This window comes from Myotis yumanensis, unplaced genomic scaffold, assembly GCF_028538775.1.
Source record: "Myotis yumanensis isolate MYYU_CA2020_CCGP unplaced genomic scaffold, mMyoYum1.0.hap1 SCAF_5, whole genome shotgun sequence".
In the NCBI taxonomy this organism is placed as follows: Eukaryota; Metazoa; Chordata; class Mammalia; order Chiroptera; family Vespertilionidae; genus Myotis; species Myotis yumanensis.
In genome coordinates, this window is record NW_027223756.1 from 51,750,744 (window position 1) to 51,770,954 (window position 20,211).

The 20,211-nt window shown below is 46.3% G+C and overlaps 1 protein-coding gene across 9 annotated transcripts in view; it reads right to left on the reverse strand.

Annotated features, from left to right (window-relative positions):
• Nucleotides 1-11,028: 11,028 nt before the first annotated feature.
• Nucleotides 11,029-20,211, reverse strand: part of ZNF827 (zinc finger protein 827) — a 172,526-nt gene continuing 163,343 nt past the window's right edge. For 2 of the 9 annotated variants that reach the window (XM_070415261.1, XM_070415260.1), the window contains 3 exons: nucleotides 18,929-19,120; nucleotides 18,435-18,612; nucleotides 11,029-15,041 (listed from right to left, as the gene is read on the reverse strand). In XM_070415261.1, coding sequence (XP_070271362.1) covers nucleotides 14,222-15,041; nucleotides 18,435-18,612; nucleotides 18,929-19,120 — 1,190 coding nt within the window. In that variant the 3' untranslated portion in view covers nucleotides 11,029-14,221. Of the gene's footprint in view, nucleotides 15,042-16,430; nucleotides 16,464-16,493; nucleotides 16,827-18,421; nucleotides 18,613-18,928; nucleotides 19,121-20,211 lie in introns of those variants that run through there. The other 7 variants (XR_011471546.1, XM_070415262.1, XM_070415263.1 and 4 more) reach the window with 7 other exon arrangements.

Sequence of the window (20,211 nt, forward strand, 5' to 3'; positions counted from 1 at the left end):
GATATTTTCCCATTGATTTTTAGAGAGAGTGGAAAGTAGTGAGAGATACAGAGAAAGAGAGAGAAAGATTGATGTGAGAGAGATACATCGATTGGTTGCCTCCCACACGCGCCCAGACCAGGGCTGGGGATCAAGCCTGCAACCAAGGTATGTGTCCTTGACCAGAATCAAACCCAGGACCTTTCAGTCCATGGGCTGACACTCTATCCACTGAGCCAAACCAGCCAGGGCTGGTTTCTTCTTTTATGAGTAAATATAATTAGATGCTCTGAAGTCCTGCCATTTCTCTTTACCTCTTATTCTCTCACTCTTACTCATCTTTCACTGCCTATCTAAATATTCTTTTTTATGGCTAATAGCTTACAAGAAGAATAGACAAATAGTTTGCTCACTCATTTCTGTAATTTGTCACCGGCTGAGCTGTCATGAATAGATTACAGATTTGGACAGAGGAGACAGCACAGTGACCAAGCTTAGAGCAGGTCAGGACTCTTGGCCTCAGGGGTGGTGTATGAAGCTCTGCCGGCCTCCCTGGGAGCTCACTCCTCTACCCTGAGGAACCCTTCCAGAGATTCTCTCAGTCCACCCACTGGAGTTGACGTGTGGCTCAGTGTAGAGATATCTGGGAAAGCTCAACCCACAGTAGCGTCCCTGAGCAAATAAAGGCAGAAGATGCAAACAAAATGAAGTTATTTATCTTAAAACATAATCATTGAATTCATTTTTATTTTATCATGTGCATGTGCTGCCTTATAAAAAGAACAAAAATAGTTATTAATCTTTCAAAAGTATGAGGAATATATGAGTAGCCACTGAGGGTCCCAATTCTCCTCTAGGAGATTTGGATCACACAAGAACTGGCTAATTCTTCCACTTGTAATATACACATTAAAGTATTTGATATGAGAGATGGTAAACATGTGCAGTCTGTATAATTTGAATTACTCTCCTAACTAGATGGTAATTACGCCTTGAGCAGCTGCAGGCCCACCACCCCTGACAGGCACTGAGCTCCTAGTTGGTAGTTGCTGCTATTCTCACTAGAATTTGAGACATCCCAAGCAAGTAGTCATACTAATGCCATTTGGATGTGTAACGTGGCCCGTTATAGATGACTCATGCATAGTGACTGAACCTGGGCAGGTGGATGCCTGACGGTCTTGAAGGGAATGAACTCTCGTGTACTTGAAAGCTGTCAAGGTCAAGCTCTGCTGATCTCCCCTTGTCTAGACTGTGGAATTTGTTCCATAGATTCTCTACATCCACTCATTGGAGTTGACATGTGACATAGAGGAGAGACTGTTTTTTCTGTGATTTGATGCTGAGACAAACACAAGACAGCCTGGGGTTAATAGGAGTTATAGAAACAATTGCAGAACCCATATTCAACCCACAATTGCATCTCTGAGCAAATGAAGGGAGAGATACAAACAAAATTAAGTCCAGGAGTCCTCTGAAGATGTAGGGTGGCCAGGTGAACACAGTTCGCCTGGCTTTTCAAGTAAACGGGGCATTTCTTCCAGCTGTGCCAGCATTTCTTCTCTTCTGGGTGCAAGGTTTCCTCCACTTTGTGTGTAACTGGTGCTCGATCCATCTCCAGGGAGAGCGATGTGCTTTCCAAATGATATATTTACATCCCCGCCTTCTGCAAAAGATGTGATAGTGTGAGGTTTTTAAAACTGCATTTTTGTATTTAAAAAAACAACAAACCAACCATGCATATACTTTATTGTTTTAAAAATATTTTTATTGATTTCAGAGAGGAAGGGAGAGGGAGAGAGAAATAGAAACATCAATGATGAGAGGTGCCTCCTGCACGCCCCCGACTGGGGATCAAGCCCGCGACCCAGGCATGTGCCCCTGACTGGAATTGAATCCGGGACCCTTCAGTCTGCAGGCTGATGCCCTATCCACTGAGCCAAACCAGCCAGGGCCCATGCATATACTTTAAAGTTGCTGTTTTTCCAATTTTGGGTTAGTCTAGAATGGATGGTGGCTCCCAATTCTTTAGATTTCCTACATTCTTCTTCCCCTTCCCTCCAATCCTTATATTAAACAATGAATGATCCAGAAGTTTGTCCATAAACACCCTCTGGAATTCGGTGCCCAAGTGAGAGGTTCTGAAATAATAACCACCCCTTGTTTTGAAGTTTTCGGTTTTCATATAACAGCATTTGTAAGAGCAGGCCCACCTCTAGAAAAACACGTAACAAGTATCTCGCAGATGTCATTACTGCCAAGTGCTCCCCTCAAAACCCTTCCATTTTCACTGTGTCCGCTTCTGTGGACGGGTCGGCTTGGTGACACATTCCCTCTGCTGCTCAAAGTGTGGTCTGCGCGGCTCTGCCAGATGGCCTCCTTCAGAACGAGTGCTTGCAATATGATAATATTTACATTTGTGCTTCTGGCATGAATTAATAACTTTCTCATGCTATTTAATAAAAAACAGATTATTTCATCTCTAGCTCATAAAACCCAGTAGCTTTCTTTCTGTTCTGTCTGATGCGGGTCATTTTTCCCTGTCGGTGAGGTGGCAGTGAGCGTGGCTTTCTCCCAGCAGAAGTGGGGTGCCCCTTAGAAGGGTTGGAAAGCCTTACTCTGCACAAAGGCCGGGTTTACAATGTGTCAGGAAGGGACAGCCAGGGTAGCGTGGGCCCAGTCCTCCAACATAAACCAGCTCTTTTAAGCTTCCCGGTTTATCCCAGGTCTAATCTTCAGGAATTTTGGTGGCTGAGTCAGTGTTCTCTGGCCATGTCCATCAAGTTTTTAAAACAGATGTCGCATTCCCTTCTAATCCTTTATCTTTCCACACTGCAATTTTTTTAAAGTATATTTTTATTGATTTCAGAGAGGAATGAAGAAGGAGAAAGAGATAGAAGCATCAATGAGAGAGAATCACTGATCAGCTGTCTCCTACACACCCCACACTGGGGGTAAAGCCCACAACCCAGTCATGTGCCCTGACCAGGAATTGAACCATGACCTCCTGGTTCACAGGTCGAGGCTCAACCACTGAACCATGCTGGCCAGGCCACACTGCAACCTTTATTTCATAATTCTGGCCACAGTGCAAGGATGGTGGGGTGACTCTATCCCTGCGCATTTTTTTTTTGCACCTCCTAGACTCTTATATTTGGGAGAAGTGCTGTTGAATCTTATCTTCGCAGCCCATTTCTTGCAGATTTCTTTGGCTGAAGAAACTGGACCAGGCAGACAGCAATAGCAGGGATGGTGTGAAGATAGACTGAGCCACTTCAAAGGATGAGTTATATGGTTAGCTTTCCCTGAGAGGGAGGGTATATTTGGCATCTCTTGGCAAGCACTAGATTGGCATGACTGTTTTTTCTTGCATTACCAAACTTAATACATGAGCTGACTTTTCTTCTTGTTCTCAGCTCCTCACCATCAATCCATTCGTTAATCTATTGCAATTAGGGTTTTACTCCAACCTGTCACTGGAACTGGATCCTTAAAGATCACCAAGGACCATCAAATTGGTAGAAAGTCTCTAGATTCAACCTCACCCACTCATCCTCTGTACGATTATATATCAAAACCTCTCTAGCCTTAGCTTCTCCTAACAATATTGTGCTTGGCTACAGCTTCTCTGATTATTTCTCCTCCATCTCTTGTGTTCCTCCCCCTCTTCTCCATTAAAGTTGGCATTTCCTATGGTGCTGTCTTTGGGGCTTTTGTTGTTGTTGTCATTGTTGCTATTGCTACCATGGTGCTAGCATTCTCTCTGCTGGCTCTGAATAGCATCTCTGTGTCTACAGGTCTGATCATGAACACCCTTCTGAGCCCTGGAATGAATTTTTCACAGTCTTTTCTACACAGGAATGTCCTATTCATACAGGAAACTATTGCTAGACACTGGCAAAGATGCTGAGGACCTGCACCAGGATGTTCTGAATCTATCCTGATTCATAAAGTACATTGTAGGTAAAATAAACAGGACTCCAATGGATTAGCCATCCAAGGAAGGCGGGGACGGGGGGTGAAGTGAAAGGAGGAGGAGAAATAGAAAGGCGCAAAGTTGACGCTCAGTTTTGTAGCTTGGGTAACTTTGAGGAAGGGTGTGCCTTTACTGGGCTAAGGAATACATGGTTAAGAGGCAGATCAGAAGAAGAAGATGATGGTTTCAGTTTAGGACATTTTTGAACATACCTCATCTCTGCCTTTTTTTTTGTCTTTGGAGTCTTGCTTTTGTAGTGCTGCTAAAATTATCTTCTTAAAGCACAGGTCACACCATGCCATTCTCCTCCACAATCTTTTTTCTTAGTTCTTATTAACTAGAGAGTAGTTTAGCTGTTCGGTCCCTTTAACAAGGATTCCGAAGCCCTACACAAGATGGCTTTGTTTGGTTTCATTATGATCTTCTAGCGCAACAGAACCCCACCATGCAATTTCTCACAGTCTTGTCTTCTCCCAAGCTGTTCTCTCAATCTGGAAAGCCTTCCCACTTTTCCTGCCCATGAGAATCTCACTCACCCTTTAGATTGCTATTTGCATGCTACCCCCACCCCCCAAGTCTCCTTCACCTTCTTGGAATTAGGAGCTCTTTATTCAATATTTCCACAGCAATTTGTGTGTTTTTTTCCCCCTGGTATTATAATGAATTTATTCAGCATGTTTCTTCTATTGGTTGGTAAACTTCTTAAACCTAGGAAATGTGTCTTGTTTATTTCCTTTTCTTATCAGTTACTAGCACATGACTTTCCACATACTTGTTGCTCATTAAAAAATGAATGAAGAGCAGAGAGAAATTGGTCAAGGTTAGAGTGGAAGAGGAGCACCAGCGGGGGGTAGGGTGGGGGCCGGGAGAGAAGTGATTGGTAGAGAGCTTTTACCTGCCTCTCATTGGCTTGGACTTGCTTCAGAATATGGCCAAGGGGATGACATCTTTGGGTTGTGAAAAATAAGTGTAGAGAATAATAATGAGCGAGGCATTGGATTATGGGTAATGTGAGGGACTCATATTTAAAGACAGGATCCTGTGACACAAAATCATGCATGTAGCCTTATTCACAGCAGATAAGCCAAATTGTCAAGTCCTTCATCAGCAGGAAATTTAATTATCCGCCCATCTGAGAAGATACATGGCCTCTTAGTGTAATCAAGACTCCTGCATATTCAGCTATCACTGCTGGTGTGTTTATTGTTTGATGCCATAAAGAGATGGGAGCCTGACGGATAGTATGGCGATGACCCATGGCTGTGCCCATTTATTTAATTGTAGGAAAGATGGGCAAGGGGGTATTGATTAATGAGATTTCTTTGACCCTTAATTATTCTTTTCATATGTTACTCCTTTATCAACCTGTATTTATTTTCAGCAGCGCAAAGGAAAAATGAAAAATATTATCTTTTAATATTGTGACTCCCAGGATAATAAAATTCATGGTTTTCCTTCTGGATGCCTTCACCAATATATATATATATATATTTCATGAATCTATGTAACCCTCCATCAGTCCATGCTTAGCCCAATCTTCCATTAGTAAAAAGGCTGCTGGTTGTGTTTAGAGATGGAAAGAAACAGAGATCACCTACATCCTGAATATTTCAATTTTCAATCAGTTGTTTTCCACGAGGACAGATACTGCCTTGTTCAGCCCAGGTTCCTGAGGGATATATATATGTACAAAGAAAATGCCAGGCAAATGTAGCTTTTTTATTCCTAGCTGAGGTCTGGCTGCCAACCCCAGTGTTGTACCCCCATTCATTGTAGGTTGGGACCTTGGAGAGCCCCAGGATGCCTTTTGCTTGGGCTTGAGCTGGCCTCAGTGCCTGGGGGATGGCCCCTTTCTTCCAGCCTCATTTGGGCTCTCCTAGGGCTTCCCAAAGTCAAGGGGGCTCTCTGAGGTGGGAGGCAGCCCATGTCCTTGTCAAGTGACTTCCCTTTAATGGTTTCCTAGAAGAGCTCAATCTCAACAGAGAAATCAAAAAGCAAACCTCAAGGAAGGGAGGACTCTAATGAGACTTTCACAGAGATGAGAGAGCCTTCACCTGCTTCTCATATGCCACCTCTTCCATTCCTTAGCACCACGACCCAGCACTGTCCTTGGGGGAAAGAAGAGTTTTGAGCTAACCCGATAGGTTGAATATGTAGCCAACATTGGTTTAGAGGCTAAAATGATGGCAACATTCTTGCCAAATATGATAATTTTATTGGAAACCTGTTGTTCCTCATCTTACAAACTCACCTTTTCAACCCAGGCTTTGCTGTAACAACCAGCCACAATCAGGTGTGATCGACAGCGCTTCACCTCAGCTTCCCCAAGCATCTCTTGCCCTCAGCACGGCTTGCTCCTTTGCCACCTCCGTGCCTGCCTGAGGAAAGTACTCAGCCACTCTCAGTGACGGGCAAACCTGGAGGCGCAAAGGAGTTGGCACTCTCTGGGGATCCTTGAGCCCCTTCTTCCTCCTGTCCCTGGGCTGTGGATTCTGAGGTGCATTTACACAGCTCCTCCCGAGGGTGCTCCGAGGGGCTGCCACCCAGGTGCTCACAGCAATGACGAGCTGGCCAGTGCTCTACTAGTACTTGCCTCACTTTTTCTAGTCCCCCACTTTTGCTTCTGGAATTGCTTTCCAAAAACAAGCTATTGTGAACCAGGCAATACATTCTCTTTTGCTGCTTTACCTTTTTTTTTTTTTAAATCAACCATCACAGGTTCATGGGGGAAGGTCTCTCTAATGATAGCACTTTAAAATGGGTTTTTAAAAATGTTTTCACAGTGTGCTTTTATTTATTTATTTATTTATTTATTTATTTATTTAGTTTCTTTCTCTGGTACCTTCCTTTGAATGAACTACTACTTGCATTTGAATAGATTATTATTTAGCTTTCAAAATTATTATTTATTTCTTAATAACTATTAAAATAAATGATAATTCAGGGTTCTGCATTTTAGGGGAACCCAGAAAATAGATAGATAGATAGATAGATAGATAGATGATAGATAGATAGACTGAGACTGCAAATGCTAATCAAACCCAATGCACAGAGAATGTTCTAACATCCTCTGTTTGAACCGGGACCTAAGGGGAGAGGGGCTTGGTGCCCTTTACATAGCACACGGAAAAGTGTGGACTACCAGTCAGGAATTGCAGTTTTAAAAAAAGCTAATAGAACACTGAAGCCAAGAGATGGCTTCTCCTACCTCAGAATCTTTCAGACTGGAAAGACAGAGCATCCTGGGATGGTTTGGGTGGAACCTACATAGGGGCCGGAGGGTGGCTGGATGAACTTCCCGGGTCCTCGCCCAGTGCTTGCTCTCTGGGCCTCACTCATCTGATGTTGGAAACAGATCAGTTACTTCCCCATGTCTGTAAACACGTGGAGTCTTTCCACCCAGTGCGAGTGCCTGCGAGTTCTTGGGCTGAGAGTCTTTTTAAACAGGTGGCAGAATAAGAATGTTTAGTATTTTCTTTCATTATATTAAGACTAACACGTCTTTCATTACCTGTTAAAAGAAACCGTTTGTTCTTCTACGGAAAACATTGGAAACGTGGTTGGCAGATTTCTCAGTGGTCACAATTGCACGCATCACCGGGAGGAGATTGGAAACAGTCGTGTGGTGGGAAAAGGAGGGGCGAGAGTAAGAGATATGGAGCTGGGCAGGGCAAAACCTTTCCATCCCCGCCTGGCTACCCATAACTCATCGCAGCAGATTGAGTACCGCCGTTTGCTAAAATGGGTTGAACCACCCTCAAGATGACTGCAGGCAATCCAAGCCTGATGAGCTAGTGTTTAATCAGAAGAGAAACATTTTAGACCTCCCAAACTCTGAAGTGGGCAGAAAAAATATTTTTAGCCATTTTTTTTTTTCTCTCCCTTCAGTCTGCTGTGGCTTGAAAATGTCAAGGTGCCATTTTCGCTATAACTGCCTTGCAAAGACTCCGCTCTGTGACCATGTTTGCTTGTTTAGGAAGAGTCATAGAATCCTAGCACAGCAAGTCCTCAAACAACGTAGTTTTGTCTACTGAGGGTTTGTTGTAATGTTGAAGAGATGCTGTAGGAACTGAACTCTTGTTTCAGTTACCCTGGGGTAAAACTGTTTCTACAGGTTACTCTGCTTAAAGTCCAAGAACATCTGATGATATTAAGAGAGGATTGACTGTATATTGTAGGTTATCTGTTAGGTGGGTATAGGTCTTGGAGATCATCTAGTTCAACCTTTTTTGAAAGATGCTTCCAGCTGGGCTGGCATGGTTCAGTGGTTGAGTGTCAACCTATGAACCAGGAGTGTCAACCTATTCCCAGTCAGGCACATGCCCAGGTTGCAGGCTTGATCCCCAGTGTGGGGTATGCAGGAGGCAGCCGATTGATGATTCTCATCATGGATGTTTCTATCTTTCTCCCTCTCCCTTCCTCCCTCTGAAATCAATAAAAATATTTATTTTAAAAAAGATGCTTACAAGCCAAGCTTTGAACTCAGGTGATCTGACTCCACGGTTATGACCATGTAATCCAGACATTCTCACTCAATCGGTGGAAAGCCACCCACAGGACTGGGGTAGGGGAAATCATTCTGAAGTATGAATTGAGGTAGATTTTCCGCTCTAGGTCTATAATTCTATCAAAAACTAAGATGTGATTAACACTCTATCAAAAAGGAATTCCAGCATGGCCTGTGTGGCTCAGTGGTCGAGCATCGACTTATGAACCAAGAGGTCAGGGTTTGATTCCCTGTCACAGCACATGCGCAGGTTTCAGGGGCTTGATCCCCAGTAGGGGGTGTGTAGGAGGCAGCCAGTCAATAATTCTCTCTCATCATTGATGTTTCTACCTTTCTCTCCCTCTTCCTTCCTCTCTGAAATCAATAAAAAAATATATTTTAAGAAAAAAGAAATTCCACGGGGATAGAACAATGGATTTCCTTTCCCCTGTGACTCTCCTACCAATGCGAGGATTTGTATTTCGTTTTCCAGACCCAGCTGACAGGACAGGTATGAGTGGGAGGTCTGCTACCTCACAAAGAAGAGGTCTCCATTGCTAACCTGAGACCATTCAGACGCTGGGTGGGTCGAAAGAGCAGTCCCCATAGTCACTGCAGTGTACCTACCCCAGGGTCTGCTCAATGGGCATTTGTTTTCCTAGTTAGTTGTAGTTATTTGCAAAATAAACCTCATTTTAGTGGGACTCTTCTGCTTTGAGAGATGATGGTAGTAGGAATGTTGGCTGAGGTCTCTTGAGTAGACCCTGTGAGCAAAATCACAGGATAAAAAGGAACACTGGGCGGGACTCCATTCTGAGGAGACATCAACCACAGATTCTCCTGTGGTTTTGCTCACAGGGTCTAAGGCCACGTGGGGAAGGATTCTGGTTTTCCATTCTGTCTTCTGGAAGCAGGGATGAAATTGCTGGGCTGCTCTCTCGCCCCTTCATTCCCTCCCGGCCCATTCGGTGCACTGAGCTCCTCTTGCTTCTCCTTCCCCACGATCGGAAGCACGTGACTTGGTTTCTGTTTCAGCAACAAACCAGACGTGCCTTTCCCTTCAAATTTTCACCAGCCCCCCATGCCTGTTGGCAGGAAGTGGCCCACGGTGAGGCTTCTGACTCTGGGGAAGGAGCTGCCTGGGTCCGCCAGGCCTTGATGCTTCTCCTTGTTCCCGTGACCAGAACTGTGGCTGTGAAAGGGCCACGGGCAGTTTTCCGGGGGTCCCCCGAATGGAGCCAATCAGACACAGACACATTGTAGAAAACATGGCCTTGAGTCTCAGCTGAAGATAGATTGAACACGACAGGAGGGAAAGTTTAAGTATGATCTTGGATTGAATTCAAACAGGAGCCGCAATGCTGGCTTGGAGAGGCCCCCCAATGCGGTCTCTGTAGGTACCTGGAGATGGGAGGGGGCGTGGTCTGCTCCAACGTGGTCGGGATGGCTCCCACCCAGCCACTCCTCAGTCCCCACTACAGGGGAAACAACTACCAAACTGATGATTATTTTCTTGACATTTCTGGCTTTTCTCAACCACAAGGAAACTAGGTGACGTAGGTGTGTGGAATCGAAGGAAAAAACTCTGTATGCAAAAGGAGAAGCCACTCCTGCCTACCGTGTTAGCAAAAAGCAAAGAAGCCTGACTTATTTTAATGTTTTCAGTAAACACCAGCCACCCCAGAACAACTCTGGAATTTGAATCACGTGAGAGAACTTGATTCATTCACCTACGAAATAGATATTGGATGAAAAAATGGAGGGGAAAACAGTGTCTGATGAGTGACTAGTCACTTTCAAAGTGGCTTCTCCTACATGACCTCATTTTACAGAAAGTAAATTTGATCTTTCTGAATGTTAGGTGAAGCAGTTCGTAACTTCTTGTGCTGAGCCAAGGATGTTACATTTATAAAAGTGCCAGTTGTGAACAAGGCAAAACATTCTCTCTTGCTGCTTTACCTTTTTTATCAACCATCACAGGTTCATGGGGGGAGGTGGCTAACGATAGCGCTTTAAAATGGGTTTTAAAAAATTATTGTTTTAACAGTGTGCTTTTTATCTTTTCTTTCGCTGGTACCTTTCTTTGAATGAACTAGTACTTGCATTTGAATAGATTATTATTTAGCTTTCCAATATACCATTCCCACCTCCCCTCATTAAAATCTCATAGTTGTCAAACTTCACTAAGATAAATGGAATTATTCATCTGTCCCCCTGCCCTCCCAACCCCACCCCTTGGGCTATGGGGTCAATAAAATGATGTTAAGCAGAAGAGGGTAAGGCTGGTGAACACTTTTAAATGTCACGAAGTAATTTCAGGAAGGAGCTGGCCTGCAGTTGTACTGAATGATGGTTATACTCTCAACCTCATGGCTGCTAATGACTTAACATCGTAAGTGTGCATTATTAGCATGGCTGTTCAAAACTTGCATGTTGTTGTTATAACGAGTAGTGGGCATTCCCTAAGCTCATTTAAAATACACTGAAAAGTAAAAATCAGAACAACACAAGACAAACCAAACCCTGAGACTAACACGTAGTCAAGGATGGCAACCAAGAAAGAAAAAGAAACAAGAATATAGCCAACCTTTTTTTTTTTTAATTAGAGTATATTATACTTCCAAACTGGATACACTAGAAATTGGCAATGCAACATAAGATGCAAAGAAATATACCAGTTACTGTCAAAATGACCCTGTACAGCCTTGTAATGCAAAAAGCTTTATACAATACAAATTTTCAGTAATGTACACAAACCTTGATAGTATGATCATCTGAACATAATATGAGGGGTTAAAAAAAGGACAGGAGAAGGAAAGTGCTGGGAACACTAACTGCATTGCTCTATGGGAAAATAAGCTAGCTTTCATCGAAGGATGCATAGTGAAAAACAACTGAAGTTAGTTGGCAGGTGAATTTCTCAAAGACATTAGTGTTTTACACGGAAAGGATATCTACGGAATACATCCTTCCCTGAGTATCAAACTGCAAACCAAATTCAGGGGTACATATTACCTCAGTGGAGTCTGAAAAATGCTGTAAATTTTTTTCTTTATTAATAATAATAATAATATAAAAAGTCAAACAAACTCCAAACACACCTTTTCTCACTCAGAAAACTTTTTATAATTTACCAGAAAGATGGATGACTCTTTCCAAAGTGCTAAAAAAGTTGCCCAATTATATTAAGCATAACGAAGTAATTCAAATACAAGTTCAGTGGCAAGCAGGGAAACACATGGCATTTGAACGGTAAACGTCTCCTTCCTCCCAACGCCCCTCTCGGTCTCGCAGGTTTCAGCCCAGGGCCTCCTATTGCACAAGTGGCATGCTGTGAAAGCTGTCGTCCTGATAGTCAGGGCCACCCTGTCAGGTTTTTACCTGCTGGTGCATTATGTGAGTCACCTTTCCTGCCAGCCTCTGTGGGATGCCCGTGGCCCTCTTTCCTGTCATCACTGAACTTGTAATTTTGAAAGCACATTATTAGCCAAGTGGCACATTCTCCATTATATGGGGATAAAGACATAACTTAAAAAAAAAAACAACAAAAACCACCGAAAACCAGCCCACCCATTAGCCCGGTATTCTTGGAGTGTATTATACTTGTCTATAGTGTCTTTAGCTGAGACAGTGAGGTGGCGAGGTTGATGGGTGGTTCACACATGGCCAAGAACAGATGTCTGCGGGAGGAGGATAGAAGGTGCAGAGCTTCCCGCCCTAGCCGGCTCAGCCTCCCTGTCCCCGGGCATCTCTGTAGTGTAAACAGGCTTGCCAGGGCCCGTGACTGGCAAAGGGAAGTATAGTAGACCTGCTAGTCTGGGGGAAGAAGGGTGTGTGTGTGTGTGTGTGTGAGTGTGTGTGTGTGTGTGTGTGTGGTGGGGGAACCATGGTGTGGACAGATGGTATAGTCTTCTGGCTTCCCGCACAACTGTACCAATTTCAAGGGGGCTCAGTGAAGCAAGCTGACTAGAGGAAGAAAATCAGGGATGCTTTTATTTTCCCCTGGTGAAACGGATGAAAAAAAGAAAAATTCCCAACTCTAGGATAACACCTGATGGAAAACAGCAATGCAGTAAGAAGCATTCCTCCTGTACACAGTTCTTCAATAGATAAATAATATATAACTTTTATATCCCAAGCTTCCCATCATCATACAAAGCACATTTCTTCCTGCTCCTTTAGCCTGTTTCATACCGGAAATGCTGTTATCTTAAAAATACAAGCACTTAACGTATTCGGCCAAAGATTCTTTTCTTCTTCTCCTTTCTAAATCACCCATTAGTTTGAAAGACTAGCAAAGGGCTATGCTACCAATCACATCTGCTTCTTGCTGCAATAAAGTGCTGCACATAAGTTGCCATTTTAATGACCACGAAATAAGAGCTTTAAATAAGTATAAAGTTAGCCTCCTAGCAGATTACATCTACCAGGCGTTAACAAAATGGAATACAGAATTATTACCAACATGGAGAATACCACTAGAGCCAGACGACCTGCAAACACAATGGACACGTCTCAGGGGCATCAACGGAATTGCAGGACTAAACAGCACCTTGTTTTTGGGTGGTTATATGTCAACGAGCCTGTGACAAAATTTTCAAATATACAGTCTACTCGTTCCATATAAAAGGGACATTTTCTTTCACTTTTATTTTTCTTTCTTTCTTTTTTTTTTTTTGCAGATGAGAAACAAAAACTAGTGCAAGACCAAAGCACTGTGCAAAACTGCCGTTTCTTTTCTTTTCTTTTTTTTTTTTTTTTTTAGTCTGAGCATTTATACCCAGAATTGATCCAAACCCCTTTTAATCTCCTTGGCTGGATTTATCGACCATAAAATTTTTCACTCATACTATTTTTTTTTCCTGCAAACAAATGGTAACCACTGAATTAATACATCATATATATATATATATATATATATATATAATCTGCCCTTAAAAAATGATGCACTGCGTGTGTCCCACACGCATTGTGTACGTATGGACACACACACACAACACACTTAGGTTTTGTGGTGTTGGCCTCGGTGCTGCGGGACATTTCTTCCAGATGGGACTCTTGCTGCCTCGCGTCTTCATAACCAGAGGAGACTCGGCACAAGGTCTCCAGCTCTGTGGGAAATCTCCAGCAGCACCGTGGGTGTCTACCATGCCTTCATCGACTGCGCACCAGGCCCCACCACTCTGCAGCCGTGAAATGGGTGGTGAAGAAGGGGCTCGGGGAGGGGCTGCAGTGGATGAACCACCCAGGAGGGAAAATCATGTTCATCGCGGTGAAAGCAGCCAGCACAGAGAATGTGCGATAGAAATCTCATGGCACACGACACACGGCTCTCTCTCTCAGGATCCACAGACGCCCACACACCCCATTCACCCAACAGAAAACAAAAATGCACCAGTAGAGAAGCTGACAAGTGCGGATTGCTATTAAGGACACTCTCTTTAGGGTTGAGCAAGACAAAATTCCTTTCCGGGAAAGGTGGGGAGCAGGGCTGAGAGTGGGCGCGGGGGGGCCGGGGAGGCATGCCTCTGAAGGTAGATGTACGCAGTAGGTCACCTCTCTGAAGATCGGATAAAGCAGCTTTCAGGTCAATGCAATAGGTATACACACAGAGCCAATTCTCTAGTCCTTACTAAAGAGATACAGTACACGTGGTTCAGACCCACGGGGGCCTGTCGGTTTTGCAGCAACATACACCTGCTGGGGTTGTGTGTAAGTTTCGTGGGTTTATTTTTGTTTTTGTCTCTGTCACTTGGTTTTTGGTACGGAACATGCTGCCCTCAGACAGTCTCTGCTCTTTCTCTCAGTCCGAGATAGGCGAGGAAGGAGTGTTTGGGGGACGGGATGCTGGGAGGCGCAGTCTGAGGTCGGGGCGGGTGGAATGTGAGATCCAAGTGGTTCTTGGGGTATAACATTGTCAAGGGAATGAGATGGGCAAAATCCGAGTTCCGGTACTTGTCAAAGCGCAAAGGGGAGCCGTTGAAGGCCAGAGCCTTGAGTGCCAGGTTGGGCTCTGAGCTGCTGCCGTGGACAGCTGACAAGGCCACGGTCTGCAGAGCCTGGGAGGCGGACATGACCGACAGGGGAGACAAGAGATTCCGAGAGCTCCCGACGATGAGGAGCGGGGCCCCGGGGCCGGCTGGTTTCGTGGGGGCCGGACACAGGCCCTTCTTGTCCTCCTCGGGGCAGTCCCCACTCTGGTGCTTCTTGACGTGGCGGCTGAAGACGAAAGGGTGTGTGGTCTTGAACAGGCACTCTTCGCAGCTGAAGGTCTGGCGAGGGGCGTGCTTCAGCTTCTTGTGCAGGTTGAGATTGTCCTTGCGTTTGCAGCTGTAGCTGCACTGGTCACAGTGGAAGGGCCGCTCCCCGGTGTGCACGCGCACGTGCTCGATGAGCTTGTTGGCGGTCTTGGACAGGTAGCCGCACTGGTCGCACTTGTAGTGGTTGCCGAGGCGATGCTCCCGGGTGTGCGTCTCCAGCTCCAGCTGGTTGGCCTTCACCGTCTGGCAGATCCGGCACTTGTACTCCATCTTGTAGTGGGTCTTGAGGTGGCACTCCATGGCGGCGGGGCGGTTGGTGGAATAAATGCAGAATGGGCACCTGCCGGGGGAAGCAAGGGAAGGGAGGGTCAGGCAGACAGGTCCCGCCGCGGCCCTGCTTCTCCCCTCCTCACGGGCCACCCTGCAAACCCTGAGGCCTGGCTGCCCCTGCCCAGCCCAGCCCTGCTGCCTCTCAGAGGTGAAGAGGACCCTCTTGGGCTCTCCGTGCTGACAGAGCCGTCCCCCCGGAGGAGGAGCTAGCTCTGAGGAGGTGTGCTCAGCCTACTCTGGGTCTCCTGGCAGGAGCAGCGAACACCAACCCTCAGGAAGGGGAGCAGAGAAAGGGGGAGAATTACAGTAGCTGTGGCTCCCCTCCATCCTCCCGCCCCCTCGGAGCCCTCCCCACCCCCCACGGACACAGCAGAGGTCTAACCCTCACGACCTCCCCTCGAGATGGGAGCAACACAAAGAGTCGACGTTTCATGCACCACACCAAGCACACGCAGAAAGGCTAAGAGTTTAAAGAACAGCTTACAGGGGAAAGCTACCTCCAGCAAACAGAAAGTCGTAGGCTCAGAATCGTGCTTATGAAAGGTTAGGACGAGAAGGCCTGTGTGTGTCTGTGAGTGTGTGTGTGTACATAGGTCTGTGCTCTAGGACCTGTCTGCTACAGCTGTTTCCCCATCAGGGAAGGAAGGTGAGGACCAGGACAGGGGCCTGGAGAGGGACGCCCACCCCCCAGCTGTCTACTAGTGAGGGATAAGGAGGGTGATGCCTGCCCTCGGGAGCTTGAAGACATTATTCGTACATTATGACATCATAATGCTCAGGGGGCAGGACCACAGCTAACATTTCTTCTGCATTCTGTCCAGTGCTTGGTAAGTGCTCAGCCCATGGGAGGCACTGTGTTATTACTGGACTGGTCTCTACACGTAAGTTAGGCAGATTCTGGCCCCAGCTCCGCCACCTAACTGGGCTCTAGCTGGATCGCCCTGGGCCAAGCCTGGGGCCTCTCGTGGCTCGATTTCCCCACCCTCCGCAATGAGGCTATGCTCCCCTCAAGCCTCCTGGCTTCCAGAGGGGCCAGGAGGAGCCGTGAAGGCATGTTTACAAATTCTGCTCTTTGAGAAGCTGCCGGGCTCGAGTCAGTGGCTGATATGATAGCGGTAGCGTGTTTGCTCTCTTGACAAACAGAATGCAAATGCAAAAGTGGCTGCCTCAGCTCTGGCTGGGCAGCCGCAGGGCAGGCCCAGGAGTGAGGTGTGCTCTGAGGGTTTGGAGAAGTGTTCAGCAGAGCCCAACACAACCGGGTGCACCGTGCACTGCTCCTCAGCGCCAAGCTCGCCGTTAGCCTTGGACCCTCAGCTCACAGAAGAGTGCACACGAGAGAAATAAAAGCCCATTCCCAGGTCAGGTGCACACACAACCCCTACGCCAAGCTGGGCCTTACCTAGAGGAGTCTGAAACTCACCACTGTCCTGAGCTACGGCAAAAGAAAAATAATAGTATAATCTTATTCGATCTGCATTATGAACAGGATATAGAGTACAAGCAGTTCCATCACAGAAAAGCAATTGAGACATCAGCAGTCTGTTTCACTTTAAGGACATTTCTGTGACCCACAGCTCAATCTTTCTTGCACTGCTCAGGGGACGTGCTAAGGGTGTAGCAGGGGCCCATTATTTGTCGTCACGGCACTCTCTCAGGCAAATGAACGCTCCGATATGGCAAAGGGAAAACAAAACAAAAACAAAAACAAAAACAAAAACAAAGACTCACTGTATAGCCAGAAGGCTTTATCAATTTTTTCAAAGTATTCTTCTACTTGGTCATCCTAGAACATAAACTATTACACAGGGGACCGTTAGCACCGCAGGGGAAGTGTCTGTCCCGCAAAAGCATCAGGGTCACTGTGCATTCTCCCCAGTGGCAGCCTGGGACCCCTCGGGTCCCCGAGGGAAGGCCAACTGGCAGGGCCACGACTGGCCAGGCCGCAGTGCATGGCTGTGACTGGGCAACCGGGGAGGGCGATGAGCATAGTCCAACCACAGGAGTGTATGGCTTTTCGTTATAAACAAGAGTCACAAATATTTAGAAAGGGACAGTGGGAACAAACCAAATCAAATTCCCATTTACTGGTTGTCTTGAGTTATAACTGCTCCTCCCCCTCCCCCTCAGATCTCCCCTCCCCCCTCCCACCTAAGCACCCCCAAGACTGAAACAAAATGGAAATCCACAGTAGGTGTTGCTCCCTGACTCTGCTGTTTGGGCAGGATTTTGAGGAGAGTCCCCCTGATCAGGTAGGTGCAGGGGTGGGGGGAAGACAAGCCTGTGCTGCCCCCCCAACACTCGACTCCCAGGGTCCTGGGTCTTTCCATCCCACGCCCAACGGGGAGAGTCATGCCACCCCTCCGGCAAGTTGTGAGTTTCAAAGGCCAAAATGTTTAAAGACAAGGTTTTTTTCCCCTTGTATTAAGTAAAATGTAATTTTTCATTCATTGAAATTCAATGATCATTTCAGCTAAACATGAACAATTCTGCCTCAAAAACTGTGTGTCTTTCTGTGCCCAATGACATAAGCTTCTTCCTCTTTCCTAGACCATAAGTGCCTTGTGAACAGGGACCTGAGTACCGACTCTCGGGAAGATGAAATTCTGGTCACGGTAGGACATCCACTTCCTGAGGGTGGAAATTAGGTTTTATTCCTTATTTGCCCTCTAGCACCTAATCAAGCCAGACGCACCGTACACTGGATAATGACTGATTAGTCTCGCTTCAGACTGAGGGCCTCCTGCAAATATTGGTTGATGGTGATGCTAACTACCTGGGTCTCTGGTGGGAGGAATCTGTGCTACGTGACAAATCATCAGCTCTCAGGCAGGGAATCCCACTTCCAGTTCCCGGGAAGGCATAAGGCATGTCTGCAGGGACCTGAGAGTCACATGGGCCTTGCGTGGAAAACGCTGCCTCCTGCCTGTTCAAACCCGCAAGGTTCCATTATTTGGGGTGGGGTGTGGATGCAGTGGTTGTAATACTTATTTAAAAGATACGTGGCAAATCACCTAAAAAACAGAGATGGTGAAGTGCAGTGACAGTGTAATGCTTTACACTTGGGGACGCTAACCCAAGTCCATTACCATCAAGTCTGAACAAAACCCAGGCAGTGTGGGATGAGTCTACCCCTGCGTGCTCAGGTGCTCCAACATGCCTTCCTGCTTGCTCCGAATCCCGGGCTATTTGTACAATGGATTCTCCTGCTGATGTCTGCTGACCCCCTTGGGGACAGGTCTAATTCACATCCAGCTGAAGGCAGCAGAGGTGCCTGCCTAATTCCCCTCATGCCAAACTCTCCCTTTCCATGACCCCAAAATCTTCAGAGGAGGGGCCAGGGTAAGGGTGGGGGAAGGGTGTTTAATAACAACACAGTAAAAGGTTCTGTACTTGCTTTCCTTACTTGAGCCCACCGGTGGGGACAGTGTGGCATTTCTTATGCTCCAGCAGCTGTTCGGGGGTCTTCATGAACTTGTGGCACACGTCACACTCAAACATCCGGGTGATGAGGTGTATCTGCAGATGGCGCTCAAACATGTTCTTCGTCTTGCAGACAAAGTTGCAAAAAACGCATTCGAACCCTGGAAGGACCGAAGCTGGGTGTACAGGTGCGTGGGGTAGAGGGACAGGAGGGCAGGAGCAGGACCGAGATCCCCTTTCTTCACCCCTCCTCCCAGTTTATACCCTTCCGGACGCTGTTCCCTGCATCTCTGTGCTAAAAGAAGTTACAGCTTTGGAGTCAATGTCACACTCCCCATCCTTCCATCCCATAGTGGGTGCAAAGCAAGCAAAAGGAATGTTCTGGGACCCAATATCTACTTCCAACACCACACCTGACAAGGCGTCCTGCCTCCAGCGTGGGGAGGGCTGAGCAGGCCAAGCCACCTCCTCCCTTACCTTTCTCTGGCTTTTCCTCACTATTCAGTGAGGGTTGGCTCCCGGGCACAACAGAGATGACCAGCAGGTTGTTCCCGCTCTTGTTTTTCTGGGAGCTGTCGGAGTCATCTTTGCTGTTAGCTGAATCGCTCAGAGCTGAGAGGGAGGATGATGAGGGGCTGTTTGATTCACTTGGGGTCTTCCTGTCTTCCACTAAAAAAGAAAAAAACCCAAGTCTGTTATTTAGGAGATGGGAACCCTAGAATAACAGCAGTTGGGTCTCCAGCCCCTCTAGTGCACCTGCTGGGGTCCCAGGTCGCAGTCACCTCTGGTGATGACACTCATGGTACTTGGGGCCAAGAGCAGGCCCTCATTCATTTGTTGAGGGTTTATGGATGTCTTACTAGAATTAAAATAAAATGACAATAGTAGCTAAGGTGTACTGAAAGTGTTGCCAAGTTCCAGAAACTGGGTCAAGCTTTAAATGCTTTGTCTCATTGTATTCTAAAATAACTGCTGAGGCACAACTATTATCACCCCCATTTTACAGGTGCGGGTGGGGAGGGACAGTGAGGTTAGTCAATTGGTCTGACTCTAGCATCCATGTTCTTCATTAGTGCACTGAATTCTCCCTCACAGCCAGCAGTAAACAGTCAATAGGTCATTAAAATCTAGTGTCAGTAGACTTCTGCTTCCATTCAAGAGACGGAATTTATCATCGCTACGGAAACAACTAACAAAAAGACAGACAAAATATATCAAACAATAGTTTTCACAATATTGGACACCAGGCAATGAGGAATGACCCCTGAGAGGCAGGAAAGACCTTCCAGACTGCAGTGTAGGGAGGGGTATGGAGGTAGAGCCCAGTTGACCTGCTGATTTGAGGAGATAAGACTGATGGTCTGGGAGATCAACATGGCTGGACCTTAAGGGACAGAGTACTAGAGGGAAAGAACTCAGAGACCTGCAGAGGGTCTCCCGTGAGTATTCAGCAGAGTATGGACTGGAGCATGTGTTGGAGGGAAAATAAGCCATCTGAAAGGCTTAGAGAACAGTGCCTGTTTCCACCAGCCAGATTGGAAAAAACTTGTAATTCCTAAGGCATTGGGTAGAAAACAGGAAGTTCTTTTAGTAGTGGGTAATAATTAGCCCTAGATGGAGCACTGCTCCAGACCCGTCTGACAAGTCATAAAAGCAAGACCCAAGAGGATCAAAGTTTCAAGAATATTTATAGGAATATAAAGTATCCGGCACCTAATAAGGTAAAATCACAATGTCTGACACTCAAATAAAGATTCACA